This window comes from Peromyscus eremicus, chromosome 4 (assembly GCF_949786415.1).
Source record: "Peromyscus eremicus chromosome 4, PerEre_H2_v1, whole genome shotgun sequence".
NCBI classification, from domain to species: Eukaryota; Metazoa; Chordata; class Mammalia; order Rodentia; family Cricetidae; genus Peromyscus; species Peromyscus eremicus.
Window position 1 is genome coordinate 94,610,625 of NC_081419.1, and position 17,568 is coordinate 94,628,192.

Consider the following 17,568-nt stretch of genomic DNA (forward strand, 5'->3'; position numbering starts at 1 on the left):
GGACAAGCACCAAAACTACACAGAGAAACCCTGTCTTGAAAAAAAAAATGCATTTATTTATTTAATGTGTGTGAGCACCAGGACATGTGTGTGTCAGTCAGGGGACAACTTGCAGAAGTCAGTTCTCTTCTTTCATTATGTGGGACTCTGGTATTGAACTCAGGTCATCAAGCTAGTAAATGTCTTTATCCACTGATCCATCTCATTGGCCCTATTTCAAGTTCTGAAAGACAACTACTGCCAATCCAGACTATTACACCCAATAAAGATATTTGTTGTAACTGAAGGAGAAATAAAGTTTCCATGATAAAAGTAGACTAAAGGAATTTATGACCCTAAGCCAGATCTACAGAAAATACTTGAAGAATTCTTCAAACTGAAAAGGAAAAACAAATCCATCTATGAAATAAAAGAACACTAGGATAGTAGTTACATAAGAAAAGATCACTGCAGAAATCAACAAAATGAGAGCCATCAATACACACCTTCCAATAGTAACTCTGAGTATTAGTGGTCTCCATCCCCAATCAAGACACAGACAAGAAAACTGGATCAAATGCAGGAGCCATGTATTTGCTGCCTCCAAGAAACACACCTCACACAACTGACAGACACTACCTTACGGTAAAGAGTGGAATGAAATTTCAATCAAATGGACTTGGAAACAGGCAGGTGTTATTCTTCTAATAGCTAACAAAATGGACTTCAAACCTAACTTAGTGAGGAAAGATGAAGATCAGGGGACAGCCCGTTAAGAAGACATACACTCCTGATGCAAATGCCCTGAATACAGTGGATTCAACTTCATAAAACAATATTGGATGCAAAGCCACAGATTAACTGAAGCACAAGAGCAGTGGGTGACCTGAATACCCCACTCTTACCAACTGCCATGTTTTCCCCACAGACTAACAGAGAAATCCATGAATTAAATGACATTGGAGATCAAGTAACCTCTATAAAACACTCTATCCACATGCTACAGAACACATGTTCTTCCCAGCAGCCCACAGTATTTTCTCTAAAACAAGGCACAAAGCAAGTCTCAGCAAATACAAAAAAACAAAACAAAACAAAACCCTAAAATAATTCTTTGTATCATACGCAACGGAGTAAGACTACATGTAAACAAGAAAACCCCTGAAACAAACTCATGGAGATTAAACAACACACTATTGAATGATGAATGGGCCTTTGAAGACATCAAAAAGGAATTAAAAATTCCCCAAATCAAATAAAAATGAAAACACAACACACCAAAACTGTGGGATACAATGAATCCTATAATGTACAAAATTGTGGGATACAATGAATCCTATAATGTACAAAATTGTGGGATACAATGAATCCTATATACAATGATTCCTAAAAGTAATCCTATAAGGATTAGATTATGAAATCAGAGAGCTCAAATAAATAATGATATACCTAAGAGACCTGAAAATCAAAGAACAGATCAAATCTCAAATAAGTAGACAAAAAAGATGTCACTATAAGCAGGGAAGAAATTAATGAAATTGAAACAAACAAAATACAAAGACTCAATGAAACAAAGAGTTTGTTCACTGAAAAAATAAACAAGATTGTCAAAGTCTTAGCCAAACTAACCAAATAAAGGTGTAAATAATACACTTGGAGATGAAAAATGAGCTATTGCAACAGATACCAATGAAATTCAGAAAATCACTAGCTCTTCCCTTGGAAGCATAATGTCAATAAATTGGAAAGTCTAAAAGGAATGAATTTCTGGATACATATGATATGCCAAATTAAGTCAAAATGAGACAATTTAAACAGATATAACAAACAGTGAGACTGAAATGTAATCTCCCAACTGAAAAAAAAAGACAAGGTCTAGCTGTTTTTACTGGTAAACTTTATCAGACCTTCAAAGAACACCAACGCTTTTCACCAGGCAGTGGTGGGACACAACTTTAACCCCAGCACTCTGCAGACAGAGGCAGGATCTCTATGAGTTCAAGGCTAGCCTAGTCTACAGAGCAAGTTCCAGGACAGCCAGGGCTACACAAAGAAACTCTGCCTCAAAAACAAAAACAAACAAGCAAACAAACACCACAACTTAATGAGGCTTACAAGAGTTGAGAGCTGCTCTTGCATCAGACTAGATAGAATTCAGTCCCCAGCCACATAAGGTGGCTTACAACTTACAACTACCTCTAACTCCAGTTCTAGGGATCCAATACCTCTTCTGTCCGCTGTGAGTACTAACACACACATGCAAATATTCTCTCTCTCTCCTCTCTCTCTCTCTCTCTCACTCTCTTTCCTCTTTCTCTCAAACATACACACACACACACACACACACACCAAAAAAAAAATTTTTTTTAAATGTTAAGGAATTTAAATGGAGAAACCTCTCCTGTTTTGAGGGAATAAAGATGCTCCCCCAAACCATGATTATTAAATAAAAGTCCCAGTGCCAGGGATGAGCTACCTCCTGACAAGTTGCTGGTCAAAGAGGCTCCTAAAACCCCCAAAGCAGTACAAGTTATTGCCACTACTGGTAGCTGCCCAGTAGAACTAGATGGCAAGCCCTTATTGTTGAAGATGTCATTAGCTTTGGGCACAAGACATAGGGAAATCAAGCCAGCACTGGGCTGGAAAGCTTCCTCCCTGCTAGCTAGCCTTCACAGTCCCAGGAGTTGGCAGGCTGCTAGGAGAGTTGTCATCAGCAGTCTTACCCAGCTATGGAGCCCGTGGGCAATAACACCGACTGGCCAGGCAGGCTGAGACCAGTGCTGAAACTGGCAAGTTTGTTATAAGGGTTCCTTTTTATAATTAATTTCTTAAGAACTGTGTTATATAACAAAACTTTAGATTGGATTTAATGCCTACTCCACAGGAAGGAATTCACATCTGGTACTATAAACTGGGTCCCAGCCTGTGGCTATGGAGGTCATAAGCCTTAGTTGGGAAGCTACTCTTGTTGTTTTGCTAAATGGTGTGCTAGTCAAGTTGCCCTCTAGGCAACTATGTTTACACCTACAGATTAGGGCTGCTGTCAGCTCTAGCCAGAGAAACTTTTTTTTTTTTTTTTTTTTTTTTTTTGCCATGGTCAGCCAGGTATAGCAGCATTCATCTGTAATCCCATCACCTAGGAGACAGGAAACAGGAGGATCAGAAGTTCTAGGCTATCCTTGGCTACAATAGGTAAGGTCAGCCTGGGATACAGGAGACTAATCTCCTAAGAGGCTAGCCTCTACTTGTCTAATACACTGGAGTCACTCCCTGCCACCAGCAAAGTAAGAACAGCACAGCACCACAAAAAAAGTCTCCAAAGGTCCAGATGCTGAGCATTCTCAACAAAGAAGTTGTGAGGCCGAAGTGTGCAGGAGGCAAAAGAAGAGGGTCAGGACAACCTCACTGAAATACAGACCAGATTAAAAACCTATCCATCTGTGGAAAGTAAGGAGTTCTGAAGAATAGGGTTCATATACGGATAAGCAGACAAGAAAAACATTTAGACAGTAACTTTTAAATGATAAACTGAACTGGGCGGTGACGGCACACGCCTTTAATCCCAGCACTCGGGAGGCAGAGCCAGGCAGATCTCTGTGAGTTCGAGGCCAGCCTGGTCTACAGAGCGAGATCCAGGACAGGCACCAAAACTACACAGAGAAACCCTGTCTCAAAAAAAAAAAAAAAAGGATAAACTGAAAAGAGCACAAATGTCCATCAGTTTCTCATAAAATGAACTCCAGCAAGTTTTACCCATAAAAGGTATTAAACTTATCTTTAAGCCCTATCTTTAAGTTAGGATCACATGGAATCCTAAGCAAATCAAGGCCAAAGTAGCCAGAAGTCCTGAAAGAGCTGTAGCAGTATCTCCTGTCTCACAGGACAACGGCCTGGGGCCGAGGAGAGAGAGACCGGTGAAGCGGCACTGGCCAGGCCGAGCTCTGCTGATCACCTATGGCCTGCGGGCTCTGCCAGTGTTAGAGGAGATCCCCCAGACTCTGTGCAGCCCTGGAGGAGGCAATCCCAGCAGCACTTCTCTGTGGCTTCCACACTGAGTTGAGAAAAACCAGGGGAGAAAAGGGGATGGGGGGGCACACCCGACACGACGACAAAAGAGCCATTCTTTTCTCTATTTTTCCTTTTCTGATTCTTTGTTGTTTAGCAGGGGCAATGGGGGCTGAGTGGTCTACTATCTTCCTGATGTACTGTGCCATGGGAAAACTAAATCTGAGCTAAAATCAACTTTGAAAAATTTATAATTTTATTTAGCATTACATTACAATCCAATTAAACAACTGGTAGAGGAATTTGGACAACCGGAAATCTTAGAACAAAGAACAATGGTCATCAACCTTATGTATCTTTAATATCAGTAATACCAGTGTACCACATTAAATAGAGATGACGAGACACTATCAACACATTCAGGGTTTTGCATGACTATCAGACTGGCACCAGAATGATTTGTCATTGTAGTAAAAGTATACGTACTTGAGTAGTAGTAAGATGAACTTCAAAAATGATGAGCTAAGCTCTGAAACTAAAGTTAGTGGGAACACACAAAGCCTTACTTATCATTTTAACCCATCCTGCAGTATGAGTTGAAGATAGCTTCCATGATGTGATTCAAGAATGTTTAACATACAAAGGCAAGTGCAGAAATGTCTCAGAGGTTTTTATGATTGGCTCAAAGGAATATTCAAATGTTACCATAGTGGATTTAGGACAACACTTTCTAAAGCAGTAGTAGGTGATTCTAATTATCTCTCATCCTTACCGTGAAAAGGAATTCCCAATTTCTCTAGCAATCACATATTTCTATTATATAATAGAGCTTTCAACACAAACATACTCAGCATGTTCATACCTAGCTGACACCAGAGCAGTCCGTTAATACAGAGAACTTAACCAGGGAAGATTAAAGCAATCATAAACTACCAGACAAAACTTCACTACAGTCATTTGGAGCAGCTTACCTTGCAGTTTCTTCAACACAGCGACCTCCATCTTCAGAACTTGCTTTGGCTGCTGAGCCGACTCCACCTTCAGTGCCACGTTTTCCCTGGTGAGCATGTCCAAGGCATCGTAAATTTCTCCAAAGCCCCCACCCCCAATCTTTCTTAACTGCACAGAAAACAGAACAAGAACACACTCAAAATTATTCCAAGATTCTAACTGGAAGCCAATTCACCTTTTACACTTAGAAAACATATAATTTTACTATTCCTACTTTATGATAAATGATTTCAATATTGTTAAATCATTTATACAGCAAGAAGAAAACAAATGCGGGAGATGATATCAACAACATTTTCTACAGATTTCTCTACAGAAACGAATGAAATTATTTCTGTTATAAACAATTATTAAAGGTCTATAGCTAGCATCAAAATTGTCATTAAAAACACAGTATCTGAAAGAAATGATTCCTACAAATACCCTTCAATAGCCAGATTAGTTTTAATCTAATTTCATTTGCAGACTTTTTAATCAATGAAATCTTTTTGCCATTTAAAATCTTACATAGAACCAAGCTTGTCTATGGGTAAAGAGGGAGGCTGAAGACTGGGATAAGCAGCCAGCACCTACCCTTCCACTCTCCTCTCTGAGGCAGGACTAGGAGGATCCACACAACAAGTGAAGAAGGGTTCCACACTATCTCAGAGAGCAAACACTGCCACACATCTACACTTCAAATAACACGCTTTCATCAAACACCTTAAACGCTAACTTAATTGGAGAACATCAGAATATTGGAGTATCATAAACAGGTTCTAAAATCTTGTCACAGTTAGACCTGTAAAGGGCTCTGAAAATCTGGGGTGGGTGATACGCTTTACGCAAGATGCAGCAAGAAACCAGTTTTCCACTTCCTGAAGCCATGTCATCTTATAATATAAGCAAACATTTAGAACGTAATGTGAGGTAATGTAGGGAGTTATTACTAAAAGCATGAGGCCCAAAATCCTAAACCTTCCAAGAGGCCCATGCTCTTGTTCCGTCCTTCTTTCTTCTCCACTGGCCATTTGCAGTGATGACTGTATCTATGCTCTACTCCCCCTTCCTTCTCCTCCTGTGATGCAGGGGTCACATGCAGCCTTGTGCACTACACAACTCAACTACATGCTCTCCTTCCTTCTCCTCCCGTGATGCAGGGAGCACATGCAGCCTTGTGCACTACACAACTCAACTACATGCCCAGACCTTTAGGCCAATTTCTCATCTGAATTTCTATGAAAATTATTTGTTTACTTTTTCAATTAGTAATTTTATCAGGCCATACCTTGGCTTATCACTGACTTTTAAGTCATGTTGAGTAACTTTTTGTTGTTGTTTTGGAAACAAGGTCTCTATTATGTAGCCCTGGCTGTTCTGGAACTCACTATGTAGACCAGGCTGGCCAAAAAGGTATCCCACACCATGCTGGGAGGTTTTCTGTTTTCTTAAACTGGGGTTTCATCCAGGTTGGCCTCAAACAGTAACCCTGAACTCTTGATGTTCCTGCCTGCACCTCTAAGTGCCGGGTTCCAGGAGTGCACACCACACACATCCAGCTTCACGCTGCTAACTTCCCACCGCTGATGTCCAGCCTCACCACAGGAGGAGGTGTCTTCAAAGAGAGGCCACAACCTATTTCTTTTTTTTCCCTTGTGGTTTCCAGATCCTTTATTTTTTTTATTTAATTTTTTTTTTTTTTTTTTTTTTTTTTTTTTTTTTTTGGTTTTTCGAGACAGGGTTTTTCTGTGTAGCTTTGCGCCTCTCCTGGAACTCACTTGGTAGCCCAGGCTGGCCTCGAACTCACAGAGATCCGCCTGGCTCTACCTCCTGAATGCTGGGATTAAAGGTGTGCGCCACCACCGCCTGGCCTTATTTAATATTTTTATTTTATAATTAACTTAATTTCACATATCAGCCACAGATCCCCCCCCTCCTCCCTCCTCCTACCCCCCATTCCCACCTCCCCTAAGGCAAGGTCACCCCTGGGGAGTCAGCCATTTCTTCATGTAGTGCTTAATTTCCTAACTATAAATTACAGCTTAATTACGATGTTTGTTTTTCATGTTTAAGCCACAGTCATTTTAAATTTGTTTGGTGACGAGAAGGAACTATGGGGTGAGCTAGACAGTGAAGGGTGCTGCTCTTTGTAGGGCTCTGCTGGTACTTGTGGTTCTTTATATGTTGTCCACTAAATAAAATCTAATGTAAATTTAAAAACTAAAAGCCTTTATTCCCAGCACTCCAGAGGCACAGGCAGGCAGATTTCTGTGAGTTAGAGGCCAGCCTGGTCTATAGATCAAGTTCCAGGACAGCCAGGGCTACACAGAGAAACTCTGTCTCAAAAAACCAAAAAGGAAGCTGCTCTCAAAGAGGAAGCTGAGAGGATACCTAAGCCCAGGTATTCAGGAAAAACTGGTCAAAATAAGACTCTGCTTCAAAGCAAACAAACAAAAAATCATAATAAGTACTAATGGTATGTCTTTATTATTTTGATTGATGGCTTATTATTTGATGACACAAAAGAACTTCAAATAAATGTCAGAATTTAAAAAAAAAATCTATCTTGGGTCCTTAGTCTACTCCTATTAATGTCATTTCAACTACAGTAGAACAGTAATTTGTTTAATCTTGACAAAGCCCTACAATATCTTCATTAGTTCTGAGTTAAAAAGAACCTCACGAGTAATAGAGTACTCTGAGGGCACATACATTAACGATATCCACTACATTATCTTTCATCCTCCTCTTCTTTAATGTTAGGTACAGAAGACTTTTCATATTGAGCAAGGAATGTGGCCTTGACACTTCCCTGTGAAGAGGCAGGGTCTGGAGGTGTAATTCAGTGGTAGAGGACTGCTTGTCTAGGACATATATACAAAGCACTGGGTTCAATCTCCAGTACTGGCAAAAATTAAAAATAAAATTAAAGACATAAGGTCTGTTTTCCGAACTCCTTAAATGTGAGTAGCTCTTATGACTGATTAACCAATACAATAGGACGATGACACTATGCCTGCTCTGAAGAGAGACCTTAAGCAGCCTGGTAGATTCTATTTCCTATCTCTTAAAAAAGCAAACCAAATCTAGAAAGTGTGGTTACCTTCAGAAGTCATAGGGACAGGAGATTCCAAAGAAAATGAACTACCAAGTGGGAGAATGAGAGCGCTAACAAGCCCCAGGCATCAGGTCAGAGAGTAAAGAAGCCATGCAGAAATAGATTCTCTAACACAACCGATTCTGCCAGAACTAATGGCCAAGCCACCCAAGTAAACTTGCCCCTAATTTCCGTGTATGTGTATGTGTGTGTGTGTGTGTGTGCGCGCGCGCGCACGCACCCCCTGTGCTTTTTGAGACAGGGTCTCTCACTGGGATGGGGCTCCCCAATAAGGTTAGGCTGGCTGGCCAGCAAGCCCCAGAAAACCTCCTGTCTCTGTCTCTCACATACCACCCCATCCAGCAGGAGACAAGTGCTTTAACAACTGTGCTGTCTTTCCAGCCCAGTTTTTCTGTGTTGCTGAAGATCACTCAGGGTCCTCTGGCTTGTGTGGTAAGCACTTTACTGAACGAGCTTTCTCTCGAGCTCTCACCCCTAATTACTAATCTATAAAACTGCAGACAAAATAAGATGATTATCTTATGACTGTTTAATATAGTTTGTTATATAACCATGAATGATTAAAACACCAGCCTTTTGTGTGTAGAAGCAGGGGGGTTGTATGTATGTGTAGATGTATGCACAAAAGATGCCATCCTTAACAATTACAGAATTCCAGCACTCAAGAGCTCCAGCACTCAAGAGTTCAAAGACAGCCTGGTCTACAGAGTGAGTCTCAGGACAGTCAGGGCTACACAGTAAAATCCTGTCTCAAAAAACAATTAAGAATTCTTACAAAAATGCCATCCTCCTCCCAAATGTGGGGAACAAGTTCCGTAAATATAGTAGCAGTAATTGTCAGGACAAGGGAACCATACAAGGCAGATCTTGTTTACCATTCCTCACCACTTTTTCCCACCAACTACACTGCACCCAAAGCCCTCACACTTCAGTGTCCCACGCTAAAAAGAAAAACCTCAGTGGTCACTTGGAGGATGCTAGGAAACTAAGGGAAAAAATAATCATTTACTTTGCTTTCTTAATTAAACTGTATCTCCAAATAATCAAATACTGAACGATAGTAAGTCTTTAGAGATATACTTGTTAATAAATGAAAGAATAACTGAATATGACCAATCTGTAATCTCTAATGAATTAACAGACCTAGGCAATGCTCATCAATGTCTATTTATATCATAAAAAGATATATAATAACACATTATAGGCCTACTAGTGAAAGTTCACAAAAGCATTCATTAAAAAAAAAAATTCTAAGGGTACGGCTCTAGAATACGCAAAGCCTTGATTCAATTGCTAGTATCATAAAACAAAAGCAAAAACTTCTGTAGGTGATTACTTTTTAAAAATAAGTCCTTATCCTTTACAGATACATAATGATGTAAGAACTATTCAAAATATTCTAGGAGGAGAAACAAGGTTAAACATCCTAACCAGAAACCATAGGCTGAGTCTAAGTATGCTGCGATTTATCACATCTGTCTATTTTATGTACACTTACAAGTTTTTTTTTTTTAAAGACAGGGTTTCTCTGGGTAGTCCTGGCTGCCCTGGAGCTCAGAGAGACCCGCCTGGCTGAGACTAAAGGTGTGACCCCTACCATCCACCACAAGTTTTCTTAGTGTTGTAGATGAGGAAAGAAAAGGCACTTCACTGTACTGTCACATTCTTCTTAATCTGTTCTTTCTCAAACTCTTACTTATGATATTAGCTACGGGAGGTCAGGAGAACTTGGAACTTATGAAGCGGGCCTAAGAATTAGAGCATAAATAAAACTTAATCATAGGAATAAAAGTCAAAACACCTGCATTAGGCAAATAAGAAACGTAGGTATTGGTCCTTTAAAAATGCTACTTTTATCAGAATACCAAAACTTACTACCGTCCAGTCCCCCATCCCCGTCCCCGCCCCCACCACCTCTTTCCTGTCTCCGTTCTATACACTCACCACTTTCCATCTTTCTTTGACCAAGACTCCAGCACTGAGGATGTCTGGCTGCTCTCCTCCCCCACTCATTGCCAAACACTGACGTGGTAAAACAGCTACACAGGCATCTAGCTCCCAAGGGTGGTTTCCATTTAATCTAAAACAAAAGAAAAAAGCAGCAGCAGAGCTAATTAACACAAATAACATTCTAGCCTCAAGAAGCTTATTGATGAATTAATATATACATTAATTGCTTCCTCAGAAGGGTAGGGGACCTCCTACAACTACATTCGAAAAACTGAGTAACATACATGATCTTGAACTTGACTGGTCTTGAACTCACTCTGTAATCCAAGATGGCTTTGAACTTGTGGTTCTCCTGCTTAGCCTCCCAATTAACTGTATCACAGGCATGCCCTACAAGACCTGGCAATGGCTTACAGTTTAATAGGTTTAGAATATAATTTAATATCATCAAAGCTAATAACATTTACTATTTTATTACATTCATTTATTTATTTACATCACATGCATACCTCTGTGTGTGTGTGTGTGTGTGTGTGTGTGTGTGTGTGTGTGTGTGTGACTGTGTGTGTGTGTTGGTACATGCTCGAGTGGAAGTCAGAGGATAACTTGGAAGAGTGAGTTCTATTCTTTTACCATGTGGGTTCTAGTGACTGGACTCAAGTCGTCAGGAGTGGCAGCTAGCTCCTTTACCTGCTAAGAAATCTCACCCAAATCTTACAAGATGCACTTCAAATGCATAGGGATTCTTTATGTAGGCAGAAAAAGGCTGTGACAAAACACTACATGATACTGTTTTTTAAAAAAAGAAAAACAGTAAAAGAATAATATACCCGTAGAAAATAAAAAGCACACAGCCTAATGAAGATGGAACTATAACTTACTCCATGAATAAAAGAGAAAAATATCAGAGTGATGTTTAACATGTTGCATGCGTGGAAGCCTGAAAACAACCTTGGATGTCATCCTCAGTGTATTGGCTAGTTTTATGTCAACCTGACACAAGCCAGAGTCATCAAAGAGGAGGGAGACTCAATTGAGAAAATGCCTCCATAAGACCCAGCTGTAGGGCAAGCCTGTAAGGCATTTTCTTGATCAATGATTGCTGGGGGAGGGCCCAGCCTATTGTGAGTGGTGCTATTCCTTGGCTGGTGGTCCTGGGTTCTATAAGAAAGCAGGCTGGGCAAGCCATGAGGAGCAAGAGGTAAGCAACATTCCTCCATGTCCTCTGCACCAGCTCCTAGCTCCAGATTCCTGCCCTGTTTGAGTTGCTGCCTCATTTCCTTTGATAACGAACTGTGATGTGGGAGCATAAGCTGAATAAACCCTCTCCTGCCCACATTGCTTTGAGCATAGTGTTTCATCACAGCAATAGTGACCCTAACTAAGACACTTGGGAACATCACCTTTGAGACAGTTTTTCACTGCCCTGGAGCTCACTGATTAGGCTAGACTGGCTGGCCAGCAAGCCTCGGGCATCCTTGTTTCTGCCTCCCCAGCAGCGGGGTTCCGAGGAAAGAACCACCACGCCCAGCATTTCCACGTGGGTTCTGGATATAAACCAGGGTCCTGTGCTTGAGGCCAGCGCTTTACCAACTGAGCTGTCCTCCTAATTCAAACATGTTAACAGAAAAGGGCAAGATGAGGAAATGGTTTATGGTACGCTGCCTTTTATGTAAAAGAGAGGTAAATGTTGAGTTCATTAAACTGCTTTAATTTAAAAGAGAAAAAGAAAAGAACAAGGAAGTTAAGTCAAAAAGCAATGAAATGATTCTTCATAACAGTAGGCAAATTTTCAGTAAAGGGCGGGAAAGCAGACATTTTAGCCTTCACTGGCCATATACTGTCAGAATCACTCAACACTAAGGAAACCAGACAAGGGCCACCTTCAGCTACATATCAAGTTCAAGGCTAACCTGGGCTATATTAGAATCTGTCCAGACTCTGAAAGACAATTTCTCTGATATGTGGTTTGATTTTTTTTTAATTTGTTTAGTGTGTGTGTGTGTGTGTGTGTGTGTGTGTGTGTGCACGCGCGCGCGCGCATGTGCATGAGTTTTCATTTCCTAGCACCCAAATGGAAGCTAATAATTATCTGTAATTCCATCTCCAGGGGATCTGATGCCCTCTTCTTTGGGCCAGCAAGATGGCTCTATAGTGACAGGCAGGGCTAACGATTTGAGTTCAATACCCAGGCCTCATGTGGGGGAAGGAGAAAAACTGACTCCTAAGTTGTCCTCTGACGGTCACACATGGGCAGTGCCACACGCATACACACACACACACACACACACACACACACACTCACTCACTCACAAATAAATGTAACTTTAAAAAATTTAACATCAATTTCTAGCCATCCCCTCTCAGGATTCCTAAGTATAAGCAATACCAACCTAGTTCCTACTTCTCTTCTTAGCCAAGAGTGAGTTTCTTTCAATAGGCACTTGATCTTACTGGTTTTACAATTCTGAGAAGGGGGAAAAAAGATTCAGTTTGAGGTAGAAAGTTAATTAGCAAACACACTTAACAATATTGAACTGTTTACTTCAAAATGTTTAAGAAAGCAAACATGTATACTTTAGCACAACAAAAAATAAAGTTTAACTAGGGAGTGATGGTACACACCCATAATCCCTGAACCTGGAAGGTAGAGGCAGAGAATCAGAAGGTCAAGGCCATCCACACCTATATAGTGAGGTCGAAGCCAGCCTATATATATATGTATATATATAGATATATATACATATATGTATATATATAGATATATATACATATATATATGTATATATATGTATCTATATATACATAAATTTACACTTTAAATGAGATTATTAGATAATACTATAGAGAGGAATTTTCATTACCTCACTCTAAATTTAAGGGAAGAGCACAAAATAAAATGGTATTGCCAGTATAGTCCTTCAGAACTCTGAAATTAGTCTAAGAATACACACATGTCCCACTTACAAAAACATGGAAAATCTAGACTCCCTAAATGATAACCAAACCAAATGAAGAAGCTTACTTGTTTGTTTGCTTTTTGGTTTTTCGAGACAAGGTTTCTCTGTGTAGCCCTGGCTGTCCTGGAACTCACTCTGTAGACCAGGCTGGCCTCTAACGCACAGAGATCTACCTGACTCTACCTCCATATGCTGGGAGTAAAGGTGTGCACCACCACTGCCTGGCAATGAAGATATTTCTAAAATAACTCTCTATTATCTCTATCTCCTGCTATTGATCATTTTCCTCCCTTGAGGATTTAGCTGGATCTAGTTTCTTGCCTCTAATTAAAAGAACACAGCAAAAGTGACGAAAGTTATTTCCTCTCTGTCTCTCCATTTGCTTGCCACCATATGCCCTATTACCCCATGGAAAGGACCACCTGGCAGAGAATGAAAGAAGCTTCTGTAAAAAACTAAGGTATCAATACTAGCAAGGAACTGTCCCATGAGTTTAACAACTCACAAGAAACAGAACCTTCTATCAGTCATCAGAACAAACCTGGATCCTTCCCTTGTTTTACCCCATGATGACGGCAGCCTACCCTGACTACTGCCCATAACCCATCCTGATAATGTTCCCACTTGGATTATACTCAAAGTGCTGACCCATAGACACTGTGAGATAAATGGTTGAAATGGGCACTATGGCACACATCCTAAGGCTGAGACAGGAGGATCTTGAAGGCTAACTTGGAGTAGAAAGTCAGATATGTCCAGCAACAGGTAACAATACACCAGGCTTCAATTATATGAGGCAATAGTTTCTCAGAGTGCATGAGTACAGTTCCTTTTCAATTCTACATCAGAGATAGCTGAAAAACTATATAGCATGGCTATAAAACCAATGCTGTCAACAACTATATTGGACTCATTTTTTAGTAAGACTAACACCATGAACACAAGTCAGAGCAATAGCACTATTTTCAAGAGAATTATTGAATAAATTCCTTCCTGGAAATACTCTTTTGTTTGGTTTTTTGAGGCAAGGTCTCTCTCTCTACATAGCCCCAGCTGTCCTGGAATTCATCAAAGGCCTGCACCACCACCTCCAGCTCTGGCAACAGTCTTAATGACCTAAAATAGAGAGTAAATTTCATGGCAATAAATTCTGACAGTGATGCTTAATCTGGAATTGTTGATAAAACAGACCCAAACAGGATCAAAATATGCAAAATTAAGATCAACTTGTAAATGTAAAGGAACGTGTGGTCTAAAAAAACCATTCGAAACATTTGCTAGATAGCAAATGACTGAGGGAAACATAGCAAATTAGTAAGTAAATTCTGACAGTGTCTGTCCTAGACTACAAAGCTCTGTCAGATGAAGGCCATATCATAGTCTTCTCATCTTCTGAATAACCAAATCATGAACCTGCAGTGAATCAACAGATACTTGGAGCTCAAAGTAAGAGCTGCATGTGATTCTAGTCACACAGGTTTACCTAGTTACCTAAGACTAGACACAAGTAGAGCAAAGGAAGAGCTGCATGTGATTCTAGTCACACAGGTTTACCTAGTTACCTAAGACTAAACACAAGTAGACAAAGGAAGAGGTGCAAAGGGGAGCACATAGAAAAACTCTAAGAATGTAAACAACCATCAGTCAATCCCAGTCGTCAGGTGGGACAGACAACTAATACCTGGAGCTCACTGGCTGGCCAGCCTGGTACACCAATGAGCATAGGCTCAGTGAGAGACAGCATCTCAAAACCTACAGTGGAAACTGGCCAACACGCAGAGTAAGAGATTTAGAGTCTTCAGCACTAAATGGCATGTTCAGATCTATCCCTCCCCTCTAGATTCAGGGATCTTCATGGACCAGAGGCAGAAACTGTAGGAGCCAGAGGTGGTGGTCTCTTCAAGGAAACTTTTTCTAGACAAACCAGGACAGATGCACATATGAACTCATAGAGATTTTGACAGCATCTGCAAGACCTGTGCAAGCTAAAGCCAGACAAAATTCAGCTTGGAGGAGTATACGAAGTCCTATCCAGGCTGAGCAGCTGATGAAATGTGATGGCCTCTGGGAGAGGGAGTAGTTTTCTTTAATGGTAGGACCCCTGATATATCAACCACCTGCAGAACAGGCCCCACATCCGAGACCAGTTGTCCAGCACAACCTGAACTCTGTGGGTTTAAAAGAGAGAAAGTGGGAAGGGGGAGAGAGGAAAAAGGGAGGGAGAGAAAGAAAACATGAAGCTGGGTGAGTAGGTAGGTGGGAGAAATTGGGAGAGGAGGTGAATATGACAAAATGTATTACATTCCCAAACAATTAATAAAAACATTATTTAAAAGTATTAAGGTGGGAAGCAATATAAGATGATACTCAATGATGCCTTCCACACCCACATACATATACACATATGTATACCTACATGAATGCATGTATACACCCAAACAAATTCAAACATACCACACATACACAAACATACTCAAAAGGAAGAAGAGGAGGAAGGAGAGAGGGAGAGGAAGGAGAGGAAAGAGGGGAGGAGGAGAAAAAGAAGAAACAAAGCATAAATCAAGGTTAGATATAGCTCAGTGACACATACAGCTCATTTTCCCAGAATATATAAGGCCCTCAGATTGAGCCAGAGCACCACAAAAACACAAACTATACCAAATAAAATGATGAAGAATGTCATGGTTTGAATGTGAAATGTCACCCACAGATTCATGTCTCTTGGTCCCCAGATGGTGCTATTTTGAGAGGTTGTAGACCCCAAAGGGATTGGAACCCAGCTCTCCTTGGGCATGGTCCTTGAGGTTTGTGGCCTGGTGCAGCTTCTCATCTCTCAGGATGGTGAGATGTAGGAAAACAGCTGTCCCATAATCCAGTGCCACTAAGCCACCCCTCCAGGCTTTTTCCACCCTGGTGGACTGTATCCCTTCAAATCATAAACTAAATAAACCTCTTCCTTAAATTGCTTCTCATCAGGTGGTCACAGAACAAGAAAATGAACTGACACAGTTTCATCTAAGAAGTGGACATAATGTTGCAGTGAATCTAATGTCTTCTAATTCTAGGGATGCTCCTTGAAACAGAGGCTAAGGGCAAACTACCTAGATTGTTGGGTCCATTACTTCTCCATGCCTCATTTTCTTCATCTATTGAAAAAAGGAGTAGGTTGTTTTTCCATTACTGCCTAGACCATTGTACCCTTACAGTGTACTCTACAAATTTGCCTTTAAAAAAAGCTAACAATGGTTTCTAAGTGTTAATAAATGACATATATAAAGTGTTTACCTCTCACAGAATTCAATACACTGTGCTCAATAAATATTGCAGTAACATGTAATATGTCATTTTGCAAATTTCTTAACTTATAGGAACAGTCACATTCACATTCACAAACACAATATTAACAAAACAGTCTCTGTATTGCTTGACTACTAATAAAAAGAACCAATTGGGTTTGCATGAAGGGCCAAAAACTGAAACCTATTACATAACTAGTACTTGTCAAATTCCTATGAAAATGTTTTTATCAGAAGAAAATTGTTGTTTTATACCATGCTTAAAACCTAAATTATAGCAATTACATTATATTTATACTGCATATTATATTGTATATGTTACATTTTTGCTGTAAAAATTTGTAGAAAATTTTAGTTGATCAAAAGAAAATAAAGCCAGGTGTGATGACACACACCTATAATCCCAGCACTCAAGAGGCAGGTGGATCTCTGTGAGTTACAAACTAGCCAATGCTACACATTGAGATCCTGTCTAAAAAAAACCAAACAACAAAAGAAAAACAGAGAGAAAGAATAGAAACAAACCAATGCCATTTACTATGGAAAAAGTACAATTACTTTCCAAGTGTGTTTTCATCTGAAGGAAATTTTGAGTACCCCTTCATAAAATAAAGGACACATTATTTCAGTTGGCATCAAAGATATATTTTGGAAAATATTTCCTTATATTAGCATATTTTAATTAAACAAAATAACCAGTTTCATTGTGATATTTTCATACATATTTAATGTATTTCTCTCATAGTCACCTTTCTCCAAAGACTCCCCTACTGAAGTCACCTGACTGTAGCTCAGGCTGGCCTTGAACTCACAGTGATCCTCTTTCTTCAGCCTCCTAAGTGTTGGGATTATAGGTATATATACACCACCATGCCCAGCTCCAAAGACATAACAGTAAAAAGTGTGTGCTGAAGGTACACTTGAAATACAACTCTTGGTCCAGACGACTGAAGATGTGCTTCTCTGTAACATCCTAATTCCTTTCTTAGGTATGTATCCCAGAAAAACTCTTGGTCACCAGGATAGATATGGAAGTGATCACAGTCATGTTAGCCACAACCTAAATGCCCAGCACAGGGAAAATGGATAAATTCTAACATATTCCTATGGTAAACCGTCTTATTAGTTTCCTACTGGTGCCCTAAATGAAGCTGCAAAAATGACCCAAATTTGTAATCTTGCAGTTCTGAGTGTCAGAAATCCAGAATTCCACTGTGGAAGCAAGGCTATGTTCCCTCTCTGAGAGGTGCCTGGACTCTGGCTCATGATT

At 40.1% G+C, this 17,568-nt stretch overlaps 1 protein-coding gene across 6 annotated transcripts in view; it reads right to left on the reverse strand.

The window, feature by feature from the left end:
* Positions 1-17,568, reverse strand: part of Ttbk2 (tau tubulin kinase 2) — a 113,882-nt gene that overhangs the window by 75,422 nt on the left and 20,892 nt on the right. For 3 of the 6 annotated variants that reach the window (XM_059261215.1, XM_059261216.1, XM_059261220.1), the window contains exons 2-4: positions 12,436-12,509; positions 10,037-10,172; positions 4,956-5,103 (exon numbers count right to left, since the gene is read on the reverse strand). In XM_059261215.1, coding sequence (XP_059117198.1) covers positions 4,956-5,103; positions 10,037-10,172; positions 12,436-12,509 — 358 coding nt within the window. Of the gene's footprint in view, positions 1-4,955; positions 5,104-10,036; positions 10,173-12,435; positions 12,510-17,568 lie in introns of those variants that run through there. The other 3 variants (XM_059261217.1, XM_059261219.1, XM_059261221.1) reach the window with 3 other exon arrangements.